Genomic DNA, 20,886 nt, shown 5'->3' on the forward strand with positions numbered 1-20,886 from the left:
CCAAGTGTGAAAGCACTCTAAAATTAATGTAAATTCCTCTTTGCCAGATATGATGAATGCATCAAATAAAACCAAATGAAATGGAGGCAAAAAATAATAAACAATACAAGCAAACAATACAATACTAGCAAAAAATAATAAACATTACAAGCGATGTTGTGGCAGCTGATAAACGTCAGTTGATGTATTAATACTGCAAAGTTTTTTGTACAAATTGCAGGGTTGGGATGTGTAAATATCCTGTTGATATTTAGAAATCTTGCTGTGTTTATCTTTTAAACACACGGTTGTTCCAGCATGGTAAATCGTTATCTATGGTGTGTAGGCTATATTTTGGGTTCTGTTGATTGCTAATAAAATATAAAAACCTTTCTAAAAATGTACGTGTTGTTTATATGTTATTGTTCATATTTTACAAGTGTTATTTCTAACCCTATGAAGATAAGAAATACCAACAACCCGTTATAAGAGAATATTTTTTGTACTCATATTAGTCCAACTCAAGCTAGAGTGAATGAAAGATCTTTTATTTCTGCAGTCCAACATGTATTGCTTTTATTAAATTATAACAGCTTACATCACACAGTTTTAAACCCGTATATTATTCATTCATTCATTCATTTTCTTGTCGGCTAAGTCCCTTTATTAATCCGGGGTCGCCACAGCGGAATGAACCACCAACTTATCCAGCAAGTTTTTACACAGCGGATGCCCTTCCAGCCACAACCCATCTCTGGGAAACCGTTTTATTTTACGTTAAGCTTTTGGTTGGAAGTTCGATTCCGCAGCTCGTCCTTTGCCTCCATTAGGCAGTCCTTCTGCGCATGCCCAGGCTCCAATTTCAGCAGTCTTTTGCGACAATTAGTGCCTGTCACGAGGTGTTTTGCCTTCAAAGCGTTCTATGGAAAATGGCGCTATTTTATAGTCATTGGTGTGGAGTCATCGGAGGAGGCACTGGGTGAAAAAGGGTTTTAAATTTGAACTGCAAAACCTAATTCCACCACTGGATGTCAACCTTTAATAATATTGTGATTCACCTTTAATTACAAGAGAATACTGTAGAATATTGCAATTGCGACTTCTTTTAAATAAGTAAATATCTATTGATTAATCCTTCATTTCTATACAGCACAACTGACTGCGATTATATTTTTATAAGCTTGTTTTTATATTTACATGATCAATTTCTGAAGTTCTGCTGTAGGATTAATGTGATGAAGAAACTCCAGTACATCTCACTGATGCTGCAGAGCAGAGGATTATGGGTAAAATCTCTCCGCAGTCTTCAGCACAGTTTCACTGACGATCCAGGATAAATCTTAAACCCAGCATAAAGAGGCTGAGTGAATGTGGTCCGGACTGAGTGGACGAGGTTTACGGTGTTTCCACAGATGTTGTAGAATCTCAGAGTTTCCGCACGGTGATCCACATACACTCCTATCCTCTTGCTGATCGGCTTCACTGGGAGATCAGTCCATCTGTTATTGTGTCCGTATGAGAATCTGGAGGAATAGCAGCTCAAGCTCCAGGACTGATCATTACAGCCAAACTCATCATTTCCCTTACTGCTGACGCTCTTGTGTGACACTGATATACACGCGCCAACATCTCCACTCCAGTCCATCTCCCAGTAACAGGGTCCACACACACTCTCTCTGCACAACACCTGAGGATGATAATCGAATCTGTCTGGGTGATCAGGATACGGCTGTTTCTCTATCACACGTGTCGCTTCTCTGTTCTCCGCAGACAAACTGAGTTCAGTGTTTGCTGTGTTTGGGTCCAGTGTGAGATGACTGATCCCTGAACACAAGAAGAGGCACATTTATTACACAACAACGCTCACTAAGGCTGATTTATACTTCTGCGTCAAACGCCGGCGTATGCTACGGTGCTGACGCATAGCCCTACGCCGTGGCCGTCGCTGATGTGCACCTCTCAAAAAAATTGTAACTACATGTTGCAACGACGTGTAGCGTAAGCTCTCTGATTGGTCGGCTTGGTAGCGCTGACAAGTCTGGGCGGGACCGAGAGCCGCGCGAATGGTGCGACCACGATGGAGCGATTGTTTACATGTGTGGAGTCCTGTGAAGGAGCTCCGGATGGAAAGTTTTGTTTTGTGTTTACCACATAGTTAAAGTTGTTGCACGTCCGCCGGTTCCTGCCTCAAAATGAGCGAGTTTGAGCTACTTGTACATTCAGGAAGTGTTCAGGAAAATCAAAACACCTGCGAAGAAACTCGACACAGAGGAACATTTACACCTCACTGCCAACTAGCGTTTCGGAAGTGTTAATGCAGACCAACAGTAACAGCGCGCAGAAGTATAGATGCCGGGGCTGGAGTGGGACTCATTTTCAGCCCTGGAGTTTCAAGCCAGACCGGGCCACCTCAGCTCACGACTCATTCCAATTCAGTTTCTAATTTCACTATCATGTCTTTTTCAAGAAAACAGCTGCTTTAGAAATTCAAATGATCAACAGCCCTAACAGTATTATATGTCTTAACAAAAAAAAATGAAGAAAAATAAATAAATGTTCAGGTGAGATTCGAACATGGGTCTGCAGCATTGAAAAGCAACATGCTTACCACTGGACCAAAATAGCACTATTACAGTGAGAGTAAAAAAATAAGTAATGGCTTGCGACCCTTAAGACACAGCACTACTTTCTTTTGATGGCTCAGTCTTTTTCTCCCATTTTTAGATTTCTGATCAAGTTATGTCAGATTTATTAATGTAGTGAATCATTTGATTTTCATTGAGCAGGTGTATTATTCATTTTATTAGAATTCTTATATTCACTAAGGTGCCGCTGTTTGGGGTCGATAGTTGCATTAAGTTACATCATCATCATTAACGTTAGTTAACCTGCAGGCTGCATTTTTCTTGCAGGGCTGCGAGAAAATTATAAAAAGAGCGGCACTGCGGCAAAATAATGAATAAAAAGAGTGAGGCTATGGTCAAATAAATAAATAGAAGAAAAAAGTGTGACTGCTGAGAGTGCAAACAGCTAGGGACACCGGCCCTCGCGGCCAAAAAACAGACCGGCCCACTGGGAATTCTCCCGGTCCTCCCGATTAGCCAATCCGTGCCTGATAGACGCACAGCTACGCGCGTTGCATGCGCCGTGGGTTAAGCCAGTCACTTGACACAGAAGTATAAACCAGGCTTAAACATTTCCTGAATGTACAAGTGGCTCAAACTCGCTCATTTTGAGGCAGGAACCGGCGGACGTGCAACAACTTTAAATATGAGGTAAACACAAAACAAAACTTTCCATCCGAAGCTCCTTCACGGGACTCCACACTTGTAAACAATCGCTCCATCGAGGTCGCGCCATTCACGAGGCTCTCGATCCCGCCCAGACTTGTCAGCGCTACCAAGTCGACCAATCACAGAGATTGCTCTACGCGTCGTTGCGACATGTAGTTACATTTTTTGAGAGGTGCACGTCAGCGACGGCCACGGTGTAGGGCTATGCGTCAACGCCGTAGCATACGTGTGCGTTTGACGCAGAAGTATAAATCAGCCTTAAAGCTGTATGTCTGTCTGTGTGTGTCTGTGTAGACGTACATTTGCGTGGTCCTGCTGTAATTCTCTTCGCTCCTGCGTGATCCACACTGAAAACACAAATTCACATTTAGTCAATAAAAAAAACACTAAACTCACTTATATTTCAGCAAGGCTGCAGGCAGAATTATTCTCATGAGAAATGCATTTATATCAAATGAATTGCGATGAGTACTTTTGTTTTATAGTGGACCTAATCCAAGTAAAAAACAATAAATGAATAAAGTTTATACACCTTTTCCATTCATTACTCTTTAAGGTAGTGATTGTTATACTCTTAAACCCTCACAGGAAACCGAATGCTCCACATACTTGAGTTTGGCCAGTGTGTAGTTTGGATCCTCCAGTTTTTGGCAGAGCAGCTTGACTCCTGAAACTCCTGGATGATTGTAGCTCAGATCCAGTTCTCTGAGGTGTGTGGGGTTTGAACTCAAAGCTGAAGACAGAAAACCACAGCCTGTCTCTGTCACCATACAGCCAGACAATCTAAAAACACAAGTAGGCCACATGACATGAGTTTGACAATCAATTATCTTTTTGTGTTATGAAAGCACTCACTTGAGATTCTGCTCATGTGAACACCAGTGGTGAAAATGTTTTGGCCTGGATTGGCTAATCGGGAGGACCGGGAGAATTCCCGGTGGGCCGGTCCGTTTTTTGGCCGCGAGGGCCGGTGTCCCTAGCTCCAGAATCTGTTGCTCTCAGCAGTCACACTTTTTAAATTAATGTATTTATTTACTTGACCACAGTCTTCTTATTCAATATTTTACCGCAGCTCTACTCTTTTTATCTATTTTCTCGCAGCCTCGTGAGCAAGATGCAGCCTGCAGGTAACTGATCATATAACTGTTGTGGTTGAGTGGTTAGCACCTTGGGTTTCGAAGCCACCGACCTGGGTTTGATCCTTATCTGAATAATATTTTTTTTTTTCATTTTTATTGTTAAGACATATAATACTGTTAGGGTTATTGAACATTATGAAGTTCTAAAGCAGCTGTTTTCTCAAAAAAAAAAAAAAGACGTGATAGTGTAATCAGAAACTGAATTGGAAATGACCTTATTTCAATATAGTCAGTTGTGAACTGAGGTGGGCCGGTCTAAGGCTTGAAACTCCAGGGCTGAAAAGGATTCCCACTCCGGCCCTGGATGTAACCCTCATACCCCAACGGCGGGAATGAAGATATTATGTCGGAATAAGACTAAGAGTACATATGAGTAAGATGGTTTGCTGGAAGGGATGTTTAGCTGGTAGGGAAGACATGGGTTTACCTATAGAGGGGTAACACCATGGCTGACTGGGACACTGAAAGGGACACTGATCCCCAGAATGTGGGTTGACCAAGCGGGCATATTACACAATGCAATGGATCAACCACCTGTCTCCTGACATGGCTCACCGGTACTTTGGTATGTAAGGGTGAGAGCATCCACAGTCCAGTGGACCAACGTCTGTTCGGATATGGCACTTCACTTTAGCCAACCACCACAACAGATGTAAGGCTACTCAGGGTGCCTTCACACCTGTGAATCGATTCATTTGTCGATTGAAATGAAGGTCGATTCATCGAATCAGGGATTAAATTGTTACATAGTTGCTCTTTGCTCTTGGTGCTGTTCGCTTTCACACAGCAAAGTTTGCAAACGCACCAAAACAGCTAAAACAAGTCACGTGTGAGTAAACTCTCCTCACGGCTTATTTTGCCGAGTCCCGCTTAGCTGTCATGCGTCATTATGACCATGATCAATATGATAATATAAGCGATGTAAAGACAAGGGGGTGACTTATGTGAAGACCGGGGGGTTTGGTGGTGTTTGACAAGGTGCTCGCAACGTGTCTGAAGAGCAAGGAGGGATGCGGTGGGAAGGGTAGAAGGGTGCACGAAGTATTTGAGGACCGGGAGGGAGACGCGCAATTTTGGGGAGATTATCACTTGTTTGCAGGCATCCGGGAGTCTCTGTATATTTGCGGAAGACTCCTGGAACTTGCAGGAGACTTGGGATGTCTGGAATGACCTCCCACCCTGCTCATAATTCTATCGGATCATATCGCTTTCTCACTACACAAAAGTCTAGGTGTAAAAGCACCCTCAGAGTATGCTCTGTGTGTGGTTCATATAAATGTGCAATGCATAAATGGGACACAGCAATAAAAGGTATAGGTATGCCTCCTGCAAAGGCAGCACTTGTAGGTTCATTTCCTGGTCTCTAAAGGGAGTCGTAGGAACCTTGGGCACATGAAAAGCCAGTGTTCTCAGGACAATTGTGAGTAGCCCAGTCTGAATATCAAGCATGATTCATTGACTGAAAATACCTCCAGGTCCCAATGGTTCAATGGGTCCCACGAAGGCTACATATTAGTTGGACCACACCAAAGTAGAGTCTCTGTTCTCCCAAGAGCATGAACTGCCTTTAGAGTCTGTTGGCTGCACAGGTGAGCTTGACCAGAATGTGAATGTCATGTAGCATTTTAAAGAGGCCAGCTTGATTGCATCCTTTGCCAAGAGGACAGCAACCTCCTTGCACAAGACAGGGGCAGTTATGACTAAACAGGCTGACGCTGACTGCACCTTACTTTGCTCCCAGAATCCCACAAAGAGGCTGGAGGCATGTGAGAAAGGAGCTCTTTCTCTGGCACACTAGGAGCCTGTGGCGTATTGCGTCAACTTTGCAAGATGGAAGGCAGCATCTCCCAGACTGGCAACAGTTTAGAGTTCACACCCAGAGAGGGTGCACTGCAGATGTTCTTGCTGGAATGATGGTTAGACTGGATAGAAGACCCAACTCAATTTTCACTTACTACATCTTTACACACTCTGTCAGACAGAGAAACACTAGAACTCTGGAGGTCAGGAACTCAGTAGCAGTTGTGATCTGAGATGTGAAAGGCTCTGAAATTAAAGCTTCGGTCACACTAGAGTTTGAGCTAGCAAAATTCTGTCGTTCTGCACTGTGAAAAGGGGTGGGATTAAATGATTAGATATTTAAAAAAGCAAGCATTTGTTTTATATTTTAAATTCCTATCACGCAGTCAAGTGATGCGATTTCAGGTCAGAGTTCACCATGCTTGAACTTTCCAAACGACCTGCGAAAACTTGACGCACGACCTTGCATTTCTGGTCTGACGCATTCACATGCGTATGAATGGAAGTCTATGGGGAGAAAAGTCCATTGTGGCCGCAGCTTAAGTCTGATGTGGTATCTCACAAGTGTGCCTTATGTAATCCCCTGATTACTTAGTGACTGCACTTGAAGATTGCATCATTAGGGTTAGGGCTTTTTTATCATTAACACTTTAATATTTTTTATGTATTTTATCCTTTATTTCCAGATTAAGATCCAATAATATCCAACTGGACTTAAATCCTGTCAAATAATACAAACAAAATACATTTGCCAATTTTAACCTTAGTAGAAACATAAGTTTGTAAAATATGAATAAAAACACATCACTTCAGATGTTTTATTTTTTGTATTAAAACATTTACCTCAGAATTTCCAGTTTACAACTCTTCAGTCCATTAGAAATAAGCTTCACTCCTGAATCCTGCAGGTCATTGTTACTCAGGTCCAGCTCTCTTAAGACACAGGTTGAGGATTGTAGAGCTAAAGACAAACTCTCACAAGACTGAGCAGTGAGATTACAGCACTGCAGCCTGTGTAGAGAAAACACAACAATGTTCATGTGTTCATTTGGTAGGTTTTATAGTTTGGTTATGATTGCACATGAACAATCTGAACAAGAAGATCATAACACAAATGAATAGTGTAACTTTAATAATTAACTTAATGAAAATAACAATTAAAGCACTCTGAACTCAAACCTCAGTATCTCCAGTGGACAGTTTAAACTCCTCAGTCCACAAGAGAGAAGCTTCACTCCTGAATCCTGCAGGTCATTGTTACTCAGCTCCAGCTCTCTCAGAACACAGTTTGAGGATTGTAGAGCTGAAGACAGACTCTCACAAGACTGAGCAGTGAGATTACAGCATTGTAGCCTGTGTAGAGAACAAAAAACTATATTCATGTGTTTACTTGATAAGTGTTATACTTTGGTTGTGTTTTTCTTAACTGTGTTTACTGGTAATAATAATAATCCTTCTTTATTAGCACTCTAGAACCGATTTACAAATTCTCTGTAGTCGATTTCATCCTAGACAGAAGAGCACATGGAACAAAAAGACTAAAACAAAAGGCATTTGCTCACATCAGACAGAACCATGCAGCCAATGTGAACATTAGACCAAGAGTGAGCTTGCCCAAGATTGTGCATCTGCTACAAAGACAAGAAACAAGAGAGTGCGCAGCTTAAGCTTACCCAGAACTTTCCTCAATACAGAATTAACAGGATAAATGAGTGCACAGCCTCACCTCCTGTTGTCCTCAAGTAGAACAGCCAGCAAGGTACAAAACACAGAATAGACAAGAAACAACCCCCTCACACAAAGACAGACGACACAAGACAAAAAAGGAAACAGTCAAGAAACCATAAAGTGAAGGTAGAAGGAAACCAAGCCAGGACCAGCAAAACAAAGAAGGATGGATGGGAGGATTGCGCCCAGTGAGGGTCTGGGGGAATCTGGTAACCTTATTGGCAGGCAGGGGAAAACAGTAGGGTATTTAGAATAGGGGACTAGGGAGGATCCAGAGAAACTGTTCAGGGTAGGTAGGACAGTTTAGAGTCAGTCGAGTGTGTCAGGAACCCTGACTGGGGACCAGGGTTGAGCTGGTTGGATAGGCCAGGAAGAAACAAGGACGCACCACGCAACTGGTAGGGTGATCCAGGGAGGGTAAGCAAAAGCAGGCAAGGAAATAAGGCTTGAAAGGGGCAAGCTAGGCTTGGAACTTGATAAGGGCAGGAAAGATGTGGGCTGGAGGCGTTTGAGGAAATGGCAGGGCCAACCAGGTGAAGAGCTTTGGTGGTGCCGGCAGGGCAGGGAATCAGGCAGGATGCGGACCAACTCTTTGGACACTACAGTTCACTTCATTGTCTCAAAGAGTGCTGCAGTGTTTTTAACAGGGACATCAGTGAATGGTGCTGCAGTCAGGATGACAGTCGAGGCAGGTTCATTCTTCCTTTTCCTTTGCCATTTTCAGGTCATTGGAGGACTGAGACCCTCACTGACTGCAGATGGATATGGCAAGCTTAGTTGCAGAAGTTGGCAAGCTGGTCCGAGCATCTCCACGGAACTGAGGGGCTTTGTGAGGCAGATGTGCAAAGCCTCTTTGAGGTCCATGTTATCCTCATACACCAGGCCATCCACTACAGCAAATCAGACAAAGTCCCTGATGTCAAGAGGGGTGGGGATGCAGACCTGGTGCAGTGCAATCTGCGCTGCATCCAATGCTTTTTAATGGGCTCACGTAACCCCATCCCTAACCCTACCAGTCAACGTGACGTCACTCGCTCCATTTGAGTGCATTGTGTCTGACATTGCATCGCTGAGTAATGCAATCTCAGCTTGCATCATAAAGGCTGCATCCAGATACCATTGCTGATGTCAGCACCTCCCTGTTGTAGGTAGACTTCCTGGATAGTCTGAAGCATCTGGTGTTTGAAGGAGCCATGAGAAAAAGAGATGGAAAGAGGAGGCTAGCCATCTCTTTGGCTAATTCCTCTTTTATTGGCCAGATCATTCTGTTAAGGTTGCAGAAGGGGAAGGTGCAAGAACTCAAACACAGTAAGGAGGTCTTTATTTTAAAAAGAACAAAAGGAAAACAAAACCAGAGGGGAGAAACGTTAATAAAAAAAAATAGACAAGGCTAACAAGGCAACTGAACACAAGGACAAGAGAGCACATGACCTGAGCTTGGCTGAGATTGCATGCCCCCTTACAAAGACAAGAGAGCATGTAGCTGGAGCTCATCAAGACCCCACGCTCAACATAGAGAAAAATACGAAGACAGGAGAAGCGAGCGCATGTCTTAAGCACTACATTCATGACAAAACAAAATGAGTGTCTGGACTCTGCCACCAAAACTAGAATAATTAAGAATAATACCAAAAGTTCCAGCGCCCTGACAAGATTAACAAGAAAATGTTAATAAATCCCCTATTAAGAACAACCGCTGCAAACACAACAATCTGAATATTCGTAAAAACGCTAAAAAATATGAAATAATTATTGACAGTATTTTGAAGTGTCCACAATACCAATATTGTGCATGTTCATTATCACTATACTTTGGATTAATGGCTATGTACACTTTGGCAAATGTCTATTTTTTTTTTTTTTTTTGATGAAAGCAAAAAGAAGCTTGACTTACAGAGCTCTTTTGGAGGATTTGATGACTGCTGATAGTCTGATGAGACACTCGTCTGATTTCTTGAATTTCTGAAGATCAAACTCATCCAGCTCTTCCTCGGAGGTCAACAACACAAAGGTCAAAGCAGACCACTGGGCAGGTGAAAGGTCAGCAGAAGAGAGACTTCCATCTCTAAGGTGGGACTGAATCTCTTTCATCAGAGAGTGGTCGTTCAGTTCATTCAGACAGTAGAGCAGATTGATGGCTCTCTCTGGAGAAAGATTTTCTTCAAGTTTCTGCTTGATGTACACAACTATTTCCTCTTTGCTCAGGTCACTTTTGTCCTGCTGTGTCAACAGGCCTCGTAGGAGTTGTCGATTGGTCTGAAGCGATAAACCAAGAAGGAAGCGAAGGTACAGATCCAGATGTCCATTGTCACTTTCCAGAGCTTTGTCAACAGCAGTCTTGAGCAAATGAGTCATGCCTTTATTTTTGTGCTTCTGTCCAGTAAACACAGATTTCTTTTTGATGTCTAGATACAAGTGTCCATAAAGGGCTGCGATGAACTCTTGAATGCTCAAGTGAAGAAAGCAGTACAAGTTACCAAGCATGATTCCTGTCTCCTGCTTAAAGATCTGGGTACACATGCCTGAGTACACCGATGCCTTATAGACGTCAATGCCACAGTCTTTCAGATCGCTCTCATAGAAGATCACATTGTTTCTTTCCAGCTGCTGGAAGGCCAGTTTCCCCAGGGAAAGGATGAAGTTTTGATCCCAGGAAACACCATCAGTGTTTTTTCCATCATACTTTTGCCTGCTTTGCTGCATCTGAAAGCGGAGAAAGTGTGTGTACATCTGTGTCAGAGTCTTGGGAGATTCCTGTAGTGTTTTAGCACAAGCCTTGTGTTTCATTTTAGTCTCCTTCAATACATTCTGGAGAACAGTGGCTGAAATCCAGCAGAAGACTGGGATGTGGCACATAATATGGAGGCTCTTTGACTGTTTAATGTGCTCAATGATTTCCATTGCCAGATTCTGATCTGCGAGTCTCTTTCTGAAGTACTCCTCCTTTTGGGCATCATTGAATCCTCGTATCTCTGTCAGCCGGTCGATACAGTCTGCAGGAATCTTACTGGCAGCTGCTGGTCTGCTGGTGATCCAGATGAGAGCAGAAGGAAGCAGATTTCCCTTGATGAGGTTCGTCAGGAGAACATCCAGATAGGCTGGTGCCGAAACATCATGACATGTCTCATTACCAGCAAAGTTCAGAGGAAGACGACATTCATCCAATCCATCAAGGATGAAGAGGACTTTGTTTCGTGTCCTTCTTGTAAGGTTCAGTCCTTTGACCTCTGGGAATAACTGAGTTATGAGGTCTTTTAAACTTTGTTTTTCTGTCTCCTTTAAGTTCATCTCTCTGAATGGAAGAGGAAATATTAAGCTGATGTCTTGATTTGCTTTTCCTTCAGCCCAATCCACAACAAACTTTTGCACAGAGACTGATTTCCCAATGCCAGCAACTCCTTTTGTCAGGACTGTTCTGATCTGCTTGTCTTGTTCAGGTGCCTCAAACAAATGTTTACATTCAACCTGTATCTCTAGTGATTTGTGACATCTGGAAGCAGCTTCAATCTGTCTGATCTCATGTTCAGTGTTGACCTGTTCATTCGCACCCTGAGTGATATAGAGATCTGTGTAGATGTTATTCAGAAGTGTGGAGTCTCCTTGCTGTGCAATTCCTTCAGACACACTTTGGTAGGTTTTCTTCAGGCTACTTTTTAACCGATTAATGAAGAGCAGCTCATCTAAAACCACGATGCAAAGAAAAGATAGTTTTAGTCTTCCCTTTTCTAGCTATTTTTTTAAGTGACAGTCGAACAGATGGCCATAATTATCTTACCTTCGAGAGTATCAGCAACTTCATCTTGCTTCATCTCTCTCAAGAACAAGAGTGTGAGATCAAGAGCCGATTTAGTGATACTACTTTGGTTCTCATTAGAGCCCTTCACAAAGTCTTGTGTATTTTCTCCTTGTAAGATTTGCCTAAACCTCTCAAGTTCATTCTTCAAAACTTTGAAGATTTTGCTCTCGAGATCCTACAATTAAAGGAAATAACAAATAACTTGTTGGATCTTAAAAGAAAAATTAATTAATTAGTAAAACTACAAGTGAACTGTAATTGTTAAATGTAAATATGAATCAAAAAGAGTTTTTCCCACCTGAAAGATCCTCAGGAGATGGTCTGTGAAACTCTTGCGGTTGCAGTGAGTCTTGTCAACTGAATCTGATAACTCATATTCAACACTGTGAACAAATAATACTACTGAAATAATACATTTCAAGAGTTCACTCTTAGCTGATGATCGATTATAAAGCTATTTTAGCATGATGTCCCAGAAGAGAGCCCTAAGCTCATAAGATCCTCGAGCCTGGGGCTCCCTCCCCTTACAAGGCGAGAGGGGAGTTTGAGCTCAGGTAGATCTCGAGAAATCCTGTCATGGTGGCTGAAGAGCAGACAGTAGTTGCTATTTAAAGATAAGTACTTGGTAGGAGCATGTCTATGGTGTTGATTTGGTCAATAAACTTAGGTTGCATGTTTTTGGATGGTGGGAGGAAACTGGGGGACCCAGGGGAAACCCACATGAGCACGAGGAGAACATAAAAACTCAGCACAAAAACATCAGCTGGTTTGGTAAAGACTGGAACCAGAGATGTTTTGCTAAGCACTGGGCCACCGTGCCATACATCTAGGAAGGAGGAGGAGTAGGGATGGAGGGGGGGATTCTTCAAAACAAAGATAGCTGTGATACATAATCTAGGGCAGTGGTCACCAAACTTGTTCCTGGAGGGCCGGTGTCAAGCAGACTTTAGCTCCAACTCTAATCAAACACACCTGAACAAGCTAATCAAGGTCTTACTTGGTATACTTGAAACATCCAGGCAAGTGTGTTGAGGCAAGTTGGAGCTAAACCCTGCAGGGACACCGGCCCTCCAGGACCAGGATTGGTGACCCCTGATCTAGGGTATTTGTAGTAGCTTAGGAATCCTCTGATTGGTGCATTGTAAATTGGATAATGCATTTCCAGCTGCAAGCAATCATAAGCATGTGATCCTCTCGAAATTAGTTTATGAATAAACTTCCCTTTGAGATAAAAGAAATCTAAAGTTCGACAAATTATTTTAAATGTTATATAGATCTCAAAATAAAAATTACAGATGTGAAAGACTCTCTGGATATTGGGTGCATTTGTCACTTGTGCCATCAGACCATTGCTCTACTACAAATTCAATTTAGATGTGAATCAACCCCAAAAGTCCGTATTGTGTTAAAGTCCATGTGAACTGGGAATTGCTGGACTTTTATTTTCGATTGTTGATGTTTTACAGACTGAATGTTAATTCAGCTCAGAACAAAAGCAGCACTTGTGTGATATTGAAGTTGTTGCTTGTGTGATTTTGCTGAACTAGATTAAACACTATATTAATTCGTTTTTCTTTGGCTTAGTCCCTTCAGCAACCCAGTACTGGGAAACATCCACAACCAATTAAGCTTATTCAGTTCACCTATAGCACATGTGTTTAAACTGTGGGGGAAACCTGAGCACCCGGAGGAAACACGCCAATATGGGGAGAGCATGCTAACTCCACACAGAAATGCCAACTGGCCCAGCCGGGGCTCAAACCAGCGACCTTCTTGCTGTGAGGCAACAGTGCTAACCACTGAGCCACCGTGCCAACATAATTGTCTGAAAACAGCAAGCTGCTCTGTAAAGACCCGCATAGGCACAAAAGTTACATCATGTCAAAAGACATCATTTTCCCTTTTTTTAAGCAGATGGTGCTAATGTACCCCCCAAAACGGCAATCGACTGCATTTATTGCAGTATCTATTCTATCTATAAATACTGTATTATTAATAATAATAAAAAACATATAATAATAATATTCCTTAATCATAGTCCCTGACTCATAATAATAATAATTAATAATAATAAATTCCATTGTTTTCAATGATGTCTAAATGGATATTAGTTATTGCAACATTCATTCATTCATTTTCTTGTCGGCTTAGTCCCTTTATTAATCCAGGGCCATCACAGCGGAATGAACCGCCAACTTATCCAGTAAGTTTTAACGCAGCGGATGCCCTTCCAGCCGCAACCCATCTCTGGAAAACATCCACACACACATTCACACACCACGGACAATTTAGCCTACCCAATTCACCTGTACCGCATGTCTTTGGACTGTGGGGGAAACCGGAGCACCCGGAGGAAACCCACGCGAAGGCAGGGAGAACATGCAAACTCCACACAGAAACGCCAACTGAGCCGAGGTTCGAACCAGCGACCCAGCAACCTTCTTGCTGTGAGGCGACAGCACTACCTACTGCGCCACTGCCTCGCCTTAATGCAACAATAATAATTTAAAAATCCTCTACATGCTAAATAAAAAATATTATTAAACAAAAACAAATTAGAATGCTTTTCCTAAAAAACAAAGAGCCATGTTACAGGTCTTTGGTCTCTTTGGACTATAAGTACCTTCTGTTGGATGATGGTGGTTGCTCACTGAACTCTGGAGGTAAACCCTTCCTTGACTCGTCACTCTTCAGAGACACAGAGCGGGACACACATGAACCTGATCTCACACTGATGACACAAAGAAACCAGAGGAATGAACTGCTGGAAATACATCATTCCTGTTCAAAAGAGTTTTATAAGCCAAATCGATGAGTTTAGTTTAATTTAGCACAAACTAAATCTTCAAGGTCAAGGTCTGGCTGATCAGGTCTACTACAGATGCATCATGGGTAAACAGATGCTGCTTTTCCTCTTCTATTATAACTTCACAGACAAACACATTTAACTCTAAAGCCTTGTTATGTAGCCTGCTCAGATCATTGTTCAGTGAACGCTGTGACGCTGATATATCTTGCCCTTTCTGTGTGATTTCTACTAAAAGTAACTCCGAAAACTCATATATTTGGGGATGTCCTTTAGTTCAACCTTTTAATAGCAGTATTGCAATTATAAGTAGTAATAATTATGTAATAACACGTTGTAATTTATCTCCCCAGTGTGTAAGAGTGTGTAGTTTACATGTGGTGTCTGAGAGAAAAGCTTATGTTTCAGTCAGACTGAGGTTCATCTGATCTGTTGTACAGAGTTTGAACACGACACATTACACACATATTTAGCTCTGGTAAGTATGACAGCACATCCAACCGGTTTGTAAACTAGAATGATCTAAATAAAAGTTGTAATCTGAAACTTTGTTTATCAGTTGATCATGCAATAACAACAAATCATTAGTGCATTGCTTCTAGACTGTTCTTTGAGGGAAGTGTTTAAATAATGGTGTAAAAAGAGTGATTACCTGTGCTTCCCTGAGAGAGAGTCCTTTACTCGCTCCTCTGCCATACTGCAGCTAAAACACCAATGCAAACATTAGCAGAGCTTTGAGGAAACAGTTAGCCGCTGACCAGGACCTGAAGATGACAATATACTGAGATTAAAAACATTACACTGTATATCAATCAACGATGAGTTCACAAACAAGCACTTGCTAAAACCAACACAATCTCACGGCAATTCATAACTTTTTCATTTAGTGGCTAATTCGTACAGATTCGTACGATGTAATACGTACATTTTAGTACGATTTGCATATCCCCCAATGACGGTTGGTTTTAGGGGTGGGGTTAGGTGCCACGCTTCCTTTTTAAAATCGTACATTTTCTTACGACTGAACTCGTACGAATTCGTACGAATTAGCCACTAAACTGCCAAAACGTTAAATACTTACGTTTTCTTGTGAGATCAGGCTGGCTAAAACAGGCCCTATATATATATATATATATATATATATATATATATATATATATATATATATATATATATATATATACAGTTGAAGTCACAATTATTGGCCACCCTGTTTACTTTTTTCCCTAATTTCTGTTTTACGGAGAGCAGATTTTTTTCAGCACATTTATAAATACAATAGTTTTAATAACTCATCTCTAATAGCTGATTTATTTTATTTTTGCCATGATGACAGTAAATAATATTTGACTACATATTCTTCAAGACACTTCTATACAGCATGAGGTGACATTGAAAGGCTTAACTAGGTTAATTAGGTTAACTTGGCAGGTTAGGGTATAACGATGGTTTGTCCTGTAGACCATCGAAACAAATAAAGCTTAAAGGGGCTAATAATATTGACCTTAAAATAGCTTTTAAAAATTTTAAATCTCCTTTTATTCTAACTGAAATAAAACAAATACTTTCTCCAAAAGAATAAATATTATCTGAAATACTTTGAATATTTCCTTGCTCTGTCAAACATCATACAGGGGGCTAATAATTCTGAACTGTGTGTGTGTGTGTGTGTGTGTATATTTATATATATATATATATATATATATATATATATATATATATATATATATATATATATATATATATATATACACACAACAGTTCTGTCTGGTTCTCAAATCTGATTAGCTGATAGCCGTGCGATATTCTGCAATATCAGAACTCCTACTGCCTCTTTACCTCTTTACCCTTTGGTGTATTACTTCGCACACATACAGCCAGCAAAAAGCAGACACTACAGTTCCTCATACAAAAGGGTTTTTGAGACTCTCCATGTTTGATTTTGTTTTTATATACACAATTATGTCGTCAAACTGTTGTATAACAACAGATGGCCCTGCAGCCATCGCACGCCTCCCACCAGTGCTGATATATAGCCATATCACACTGCTACTCGTGTGATATTGCTCATATATATATTGTTTGTTCAAACTAATTATTTAAAATGAGCTGAAACAACTCAATTCTTGATATTTCATTGGGACAACTTAATTGTTTTATGTTCTTTTCACATACATTGTGTGTCATTGTTAAGTTAACTTAATTGATTGGTGTTGGGAGAACATGAAAAATTATGAGGAACTCAGCATTTTTTATGTTTATAGTATTAGTTAATATATCTAGTAACATGAACAAACAATGAGCAATACATTTATTAAAGTATTTGATCGTGTTTGTCAACATTAGTTCATGAAAATCCATTTGCTTATTGTTAGTTTGTTAACTTGCGGTGCATAATGTTAACAATAAATTTGGATGTCAATAATGCATTTGTAAATGTTGAACTATGATTAATAAATGCTGTAAAAGTATTGTCATAATTATTGTTAGTAAATACAGTAACTAATGAAACCTTATTGTAAAGATTATATATATTGAAGTCAGAATTATTTATTAGCGCCCCTTTTTTTTTTATTCTTTTTTAAATATTTCCCAAATGATGTTTAACAGAGCAAGGACATTTTTACAGTATGTCTGATGATATTTTTTTCTTCTGGAGAAAGTCTTATTTGTTTTATTTTGCCTAGAATAAAAGCAGTTTTTAATAAAATAAAAAAAATAAAAAATTTTAATGTCAATATTATTAGCCCCTTTAAGCTATATATTTTTGATAGTCTACAGAACAAACCATTGTTATACAATAACTTTCCTAATTACCCTAACCTGCCTAGTTAACCTAATTAACCTAGTTAAGCCTTTAAATGTCACTTTAAGCTGTTTAGAAGTGTCTTGAAGAATATCTAGTCTAATATTATTTACTGTCATCATGGCAAAGATAAAATTATTCAGTTATTAAAACTATTATGTTTAGATATGTGTTGAAAAAATCTGCTCTCCATTAAACAGAAATTGGGGGAAAAATTAGGGGGGCTAATTATATAGACCAATTACCAACCTACGTCACACATGACGTCATACGGGTCCCCGGTTGCAGAAAACAGACAGGCTGCAATAGGAAAGATGTCGTGTTTTGCAGTAGGATGCCGAATTCGAGTCCAAAAATGGAAAACTTAACTTGTACCATACACCACACACTGCTTTAATACCGACTGCAGACGTCTTTGGCTAAATGGGAGCTGAATGAAGTGAAGAGCTAATTAGAAAAGCTGGACTCTGCAGTTCTCATGTCATATCAGGTAAGTTTACACTATGCTGAATCATACTCATTACTCGTTTTTGATTGCAGAAATGATTTCAGCAAAAACAGTTACTTATGGTGAATTAAACTGCTGACGCTGAATGCTAAGAATGAAACGTGAAAGTTACGTTTATTAAGGTAAACTTAGTTTTATATTCACACATTCATTCAGTGACAACTTGTGACAAACTCCCTATATTGTTTACCACGGCACTTTGAATATTCGGTCTGAAATAACCTGTGAGTGTGACTTGAAAACAACATTAACACTGTTTATTTGACTGTGAACAATGTTGTTTGATAGTCATTGGCTCTTGCTAATATGATTTCGCTATTTAGAGTTAGCAAATAATATTTATATGAAATTATATTATTAAGGAGAAAGTCTGAATGTGCGAATAGAAAACCAACTTTACCTCTATGTGTAGGTTCACATACCCTGCCGTACAGGTGAAGTTCACTGTCAGAATTCAGTTGTTTTGCGTGTTGGTGATTAATTACCCAGGCCTTGTATAACGTTAGCTCCGTCTTGTTTTCTTGTCTTTGGCTAGGCGGAATCTCGGTGTTTAGCTCTTGAATCTGGTCATCATGGAGCAATATTTATTGCACATGACCTCAAAGAACAACATTGTTGGCATCCAAAGACTTGTAGACCGTTAACTTCTCTCTTGTAAAATCACTCGGAGCTTCATTGAGATTGTATATTTGGGGCTGGATGCTCGGTCACTTCGTCTTATCCAATAATCATTGGGTGGGTGCTATCGCAAATGGAGCTGTCAGATGAACGCCGCTCACTTTAACGTTAATTTTGCTGAATCACTGTGCTTGTCACTGGGTGACGAGCTGTTATAATATGCTGTAAGCATTATGTAAATAATATATATAATATGTAATCAATATATCTTGTTTCTAAGACAACAACAAACTCTGCACCGCATCTGATGTCATTCCCTTGCTGTAAATGCTGGGGCTCCCGGTTGCTTTCTGCCACCTCCCTGCGCGCGCATCCTGAATGGTTACAAATATGGTAATTGGTCTATATATATATATATATACATTTTTTACATACAGATTCTCAAGATTTTTATTTATTTATTTGTATATTTATATTTAATTAAAAACTGAAAAACTCCCGGTGACAGTTGTTACATTAGTGATAAATTGGTTTAATTTATGTATTGTAACTCTAGATTGTCAGAAATGGACAAAATAACTAAAATCCCAATGTTATTTGGAAAGTGCCGCATTCACAACACAAAATGGATGCGGACTGTACCAAACTCCAATGTATTTTACAGTGATCTAAAGATTTTTAAGATTCCCTGACTTTAATAAAGAGTATTTTAAGGCTCTTAAGACATCTCAACTGCTGAAAAAACACTAAATGTACATAATTAATACGCTTAATATGAGTTAAATGTATTTACCTTTTGTTGTTAATTCTCTTTTATAATTCTGTATATTTCCTTGTTTAAAGAAAGAATTAGTAGTTAGATCAGAATGCTGGAGCTTTCCTTCCTGTTGAACTGGAAAGTCAACTCTTACTTTATTTTCGTTTTGGGGACTTTGTTTAGAGGTATAATTGGTGAAATGATCAAGTCAGACTGATATTAGAGTACGAACACATTTAAGAGGGTAAAAATAATGTTTTATCACGGTGTTTAGTTGACCGTGTTATTTTGACATATCCTTAAACGGAGACTGACAGCTTCAGAAGCAGACGGGCATTTAAATCACGCTCACTCACAAATATCCCTCCATTTACACAAATAACCGAAAGGGTAGAAGTATTAAACTTACATGCAGAAGTACAGACGATTTTGTGAAGTAGGATCACTCTCCGAGCTCTTTGATTTTTTCTGTCCATCAAAATAAACCTGTGCGATCTTACAGGTATGTCCTGAAACACGATTGGTTCAACTGAGTGGCGCTTCATGAATATTCATGAGATTCTCCCGGGTGTGGGCGTGTTTTTGACAACATGCAAACAACTGGAGCTGAAAATATCAGGTTTTTATGATCAATTTGACATTTTTAAACATTTCTTTTTTATGCCAGACTCTTTACACACTTAAAAACACACAGCCGAAAATAAATAAAAAGAGTCATGCTCAAAATCACACACTTAAAACTCTTTTCAAATTACAATTACACACTCCCTCAATACACTTCGTTTACCAAAGCACCACAAACATGTATCAAAATCAAATTATTAATTCAAAACACTAACACATGTTCTCTTATAGGGTGGCACAGTGGGTAGCGCTGTCACCTCCTAGCAAGAAGGTCTAGATTAGTTGGCGGTTCATTCTGCTGTGGCGACCCCTGAAAAATAAGGGACTAAGCCGAAAGATAATGAGTGAATGCACAATAGAATTAATTCTCTTCTTTAAAGTGGAGTGTTGAATTAAAGTAATTAAAGCAAGTGAAATATAAGTAAGTAATTGCTTATAAATTAATTAATTCATTTTCGTTTCGGCTTAGTCCCTTTATTAATCTGGGGTTGCCACAGTGGAATGAACCGCCAACTTATCCAGCATTTGTTTTAGGCAGCGGATGCCCTTCATGATGCAACCCATCTCTGTGAAACATCCATACACACTCATTCACACACACACACACACTATAGACAATTTAGCTTGGCCAATCCACCTATAGCGCATGTTTTTGGACTTGTGGGGGAAACCGGAGCACCCGTAGGAAACCCACATGAACACAGGGAGAACATGCAAACTCCACAAAGAAATGCCAACTGACCCAGCCGAGGCTCGAAATAGCGACCTTCTTGCTGTGTGGTGACAGCACTACACACTCAGTGCAAACTTTGCTCTTTCAAGTAAGTAATTACAGTTACTAGTTAAACCCAATACTGATTCTACGTTTGCATTGATGCATTTAACCCAGGCTTATTCTGAAAATGCACTGCTATATACATTTCTGGAGAGCATCAGATACGTCACAGGACGTACAATTTTTATTTTTTTTTGCAGTTTTTGTATTTGCAAATCCACCAGAGGCCACTGTGTACAGTTTCTGAGATCTTAAGT

General features: G+C 40.1%; 3 protein-coding genes across 4 annotated transcripts in view; 2 read left to right on the forward strand and 1 right to left on the reverse strand.

The window, feature by feature from the left end:
- Nucleotides 1-20,886, forward strand: part of galnt16 (UDP-N-acetyl-alpha-D-galactosamine:polypeptide N-acetylgalactosaminyltransferase 16) — a 375,091-nt gene that overhangs the window by 162,123 nt on the left and 192,082 nt on the right. The gene's annotated exons all lie outside the window — the stretch shown is intronic.
- The window catches only part of zc2hc1c (zinc finger, C2HC-type containing 1C), an 835,825-nt gene that overhangs the window by 40,935 nt on the left and 774,004 nt on the right, over nucleotides 1-20,886 (forward strand). The window lies entirely within an intron of this gene.
- On the reverse strand, nucleotides 507-19,700 carry si:ch73-50f9.4. Of its 2 annotated transcripts, NM_001441589.1 has the most exon segments (11): nucleotides 507-1,803; nucleotides 3,573-3,619; nucleotides 3,882-4,055; nucleotides 7,055-7,222; nucleotides 7,391-7,564; nucleotides 9,834-11,619; nucleotides 11,715-11,910; nucleotides 12,034-12,118; nucleotides 14,359-14,466; nucleotides 15,194-15,305; nucleotides 19,640-19,700. In NM_001441589.1, coding segments are annotated over 10 exon segments (3,300 nt in total). In that variant the 5' UTR covers nucleotides 15,238-15,305; nucleotides 19,640-19,700; the 3' UTR covers nucleotides 507-1,285.

The sequence above is a fragment of the Danio rerio genome, chromosome 17 (assembly GCF_052040795.2).
Source record: "Danio rerio strain M-AB ecotype USA chromosome 17, GRCz13ab, whole genome shotgun sequence".
In the NCBI taxonomy this organism is placed as follows: Eukaryota; Metazoa; Chordata; class Actinopteri; order Cypriniformes; family Danionidae; genus Danio; species Danio rerio.